Raw genomic sequence first — 2410 nt, 5'->3', positions numbered from 1 at the left:
CTTCCCTTTTGACCTTTAATTATTTACGGAGCACAATTAGCTGGCAGCAGCCTGTGCAGACAGTTTCATGTTACTGGCATGGAGGCCCTTTTTTTTCTTTTAAATCTGGAAACTTTCATTTTACGGGGACGAATCACCGGGATCCGAGGACTCGCTGTGCCGTGAGTCACCTGACCCGTCACCCGAGACGCGACATTTGACAGGCGGCGACTGGGACACAACCCGATCCGGCGTCCAGGACAAAACATATTAAGTTTTGACACTCTGGAGACAGAATTCATCACTTTAGCTGTCACAACTTTCGCAGCTGCTTTGTCCTCTGCAAGGTTAATGTGGCGGTGATGTCATTACAGATCACAGCGGTGTCATCCACCGTCGCCGCCGCCGCCTCGCTCTGCCGGGGTTTTCTCTTTTTTTATTTTGGTCTTCTTTCGTCTACTTCTTCCTCCTCCTCCTCCTCGCCAGCAGAAACGCCTCGACTTGACCTCAATTAAGGAATCCATTAGAGATGTAAATAACGCTAAGCCAGACAACCTGACGAGAATAATCACAAAGTGGGGAGGGATTTTCTCTAAGGCAGAGCAAACACCGAATCCACATAATGAACCGAGCGGGAAATGGGACGTGCTCGCTCGCCGTTTCTATGTAAACGCACCGTGTTTGAAACCTCTCGGACTCGGATCGGTGAGGCTGCGACGAGGCTGCTTACCGTCCTCAGATCGACGGGGAGGGAGACGGTCGTCTAATTGTTGCTTGGAAACCGGCCTTTGTTATTTGTGAAATGTCACCAGCGGCGGCGGCAGGTCAGCCAGCAACACACAGAAACAGCCTCAATGTCGGCCAAGCGCCGAGCCGAACGGCAAACAGGAACACAACTGGGTCACGGCAGCAGAACCAGTCCTGATGGCTCACGAGACACGATCCAGTGGAGCCTCATCGGGTCGTTTCTCTGCCGGGTGTCGAGTCCTTCCTGGTTCTCTGTGTTTGTGCGGTGATTGTGTTGCTGTGTTTTCTTGTCATGCACTGGAAAGAAAAAGGAAAGTGACAGCAGAGGTCCCAGAACATATGTAGAGATAAATAAAACAGAATGGAAGACTGTAACGTCTAAAAACTGTAGAATAACTGATTTAAATGCAGTAAAATAGTGAAATTTTTACCTTCATACATCGAACAACTATTTGCAAAAAATGTTGTTGTTTTTTTACAGTCAGTATGTAAATTAATACATTTTCTGTAATTTTACTTATTATCTGTGATTTAACAAAACAGCCAGAATAACAGTTTAAAAAATATATGTATTTGCCATTTTTCTGTTCTTAATATACGTCATTCTTTAAATAAAATGAGTATATATTTAAAAGAAATAGTGTTTGTAGTTTTTTTTAAAAGCATATTTCAACACAGTTTTACGGTTAAACGTCGTAAAAGAGCAAATTTGTAAAAAAAAACAAAAAAAAAACATGATAAAATGTTTGATGTCAAAATTATGTGTAGTTTTAGCCTTTTTGTTTTTTATTATGTGTAGTTTTAGCCTTTTTGTTTTTTATGTTTAATCACAATTTAAAAGTTTTTTTTCTGTAATTTGGCTTTTATGTTTTTACACTTTTACTGGATCTCATCTGTAATTTAACAAAAAGGGACATCGGTCATTTCTTAATATTTGATAAACTGAATTTTGTTTCAAATAACAACAATTTTTTTTTAAAAGTGTGTGTGTATATGTAGATATAGATCTTTTGCATATGTCAGTCCAGTTAATCGATGTAAACAACAAATGACTGTTTGTAAAAAAAATATATATTTAATGTGGACATTATTTACAATTTGGTCCTGTTTTAGTTTTTAGTTTTGTTCACGTGAATCAATACTTTTTTTCGATGACGATGATAATTTATTAATAATAATAATAATAATAATAATAATAATAATAATAATAAAATAAGATCAGAAGTCTGTGACACAGTTTAAATACAGTCGTTGATTTTAGTGCTTATTATCTGAAATTTACCAAAACAGGAGAAATCTGTAAATGGTTCAAGATAATACAAACTGATAAAGTTGGTTTTTGCACTGCGTTGACTTCCTTGATTGCATTTTTCTGCGTTCAGTTGTTCATTTTTTCTTTGTGTTCATCCTGCAGAGAAGAAGGTTTGGACGGTTCTGTCCCACAACAGTTCTGCCCCGGTCACCGTCCAGAGCTCCTCCCTGCAGAAACCTCACGTCATGAAGCTGAACTACAGCGCCTCGGCCGAGCAGCTGCGAGCCATCGTGTCCGGGTCGGAACAGTGCCAGCAGGAAGTGGTGTACAGCTGCAGGAAGTCCCGGCTCTTCAACACGAGAGGTGAGACGCTGGCTTTGGTGGAAACAAAACGCTGCACACCATCACAAACACACCGTCCCCACTGTGAAG

At 40.5% G+C, this 2410-nt stretch overlaps 1 protein-coding gene across 1 annotated transcript in view; it reads left to right on the top strand.

Annotated features, from left to right (window-relative positions):
• The window catches only part of LOC103363696 (contactin-associated protein-like 5), a 156789-nt gene that overhangs the window by 95452 nt on the left and 58927 nt on the right, over positions 1 to 2410 (top strand). The window contains exon 12 of the mRNA XM_008290551.1: positions 2141 to 2341. Within this exon, the coding sequence (XP_008288773.1) occupies positions 2141 to 2341 (201 nt within the window). The remainder of the gene's footprint in view (positions 1 to 2140; positions 2342 to 2410) is intronic.

This window comes from Stegastes partitus, unplaced genomic scaffold (assembly GCF_000690725.1).
Source record: "Stegastes partitus isolate 25-593 unplaced genomic scaffold, Stegastes_partitus-1.0.2 Scaffold682, whole genome shotgun sequence".
Taxonomy (NCBI): domain Eukaryota; kingdom Metazoa; phylum Chordata; class Actinopteri; family Pomacentridae; genus Stegastes; species Stegastes partitus.
Note: the sequence above shows the minus strand (reverse complement) of the source record. Positions and strands in the feature narration are given on the sequence as shown.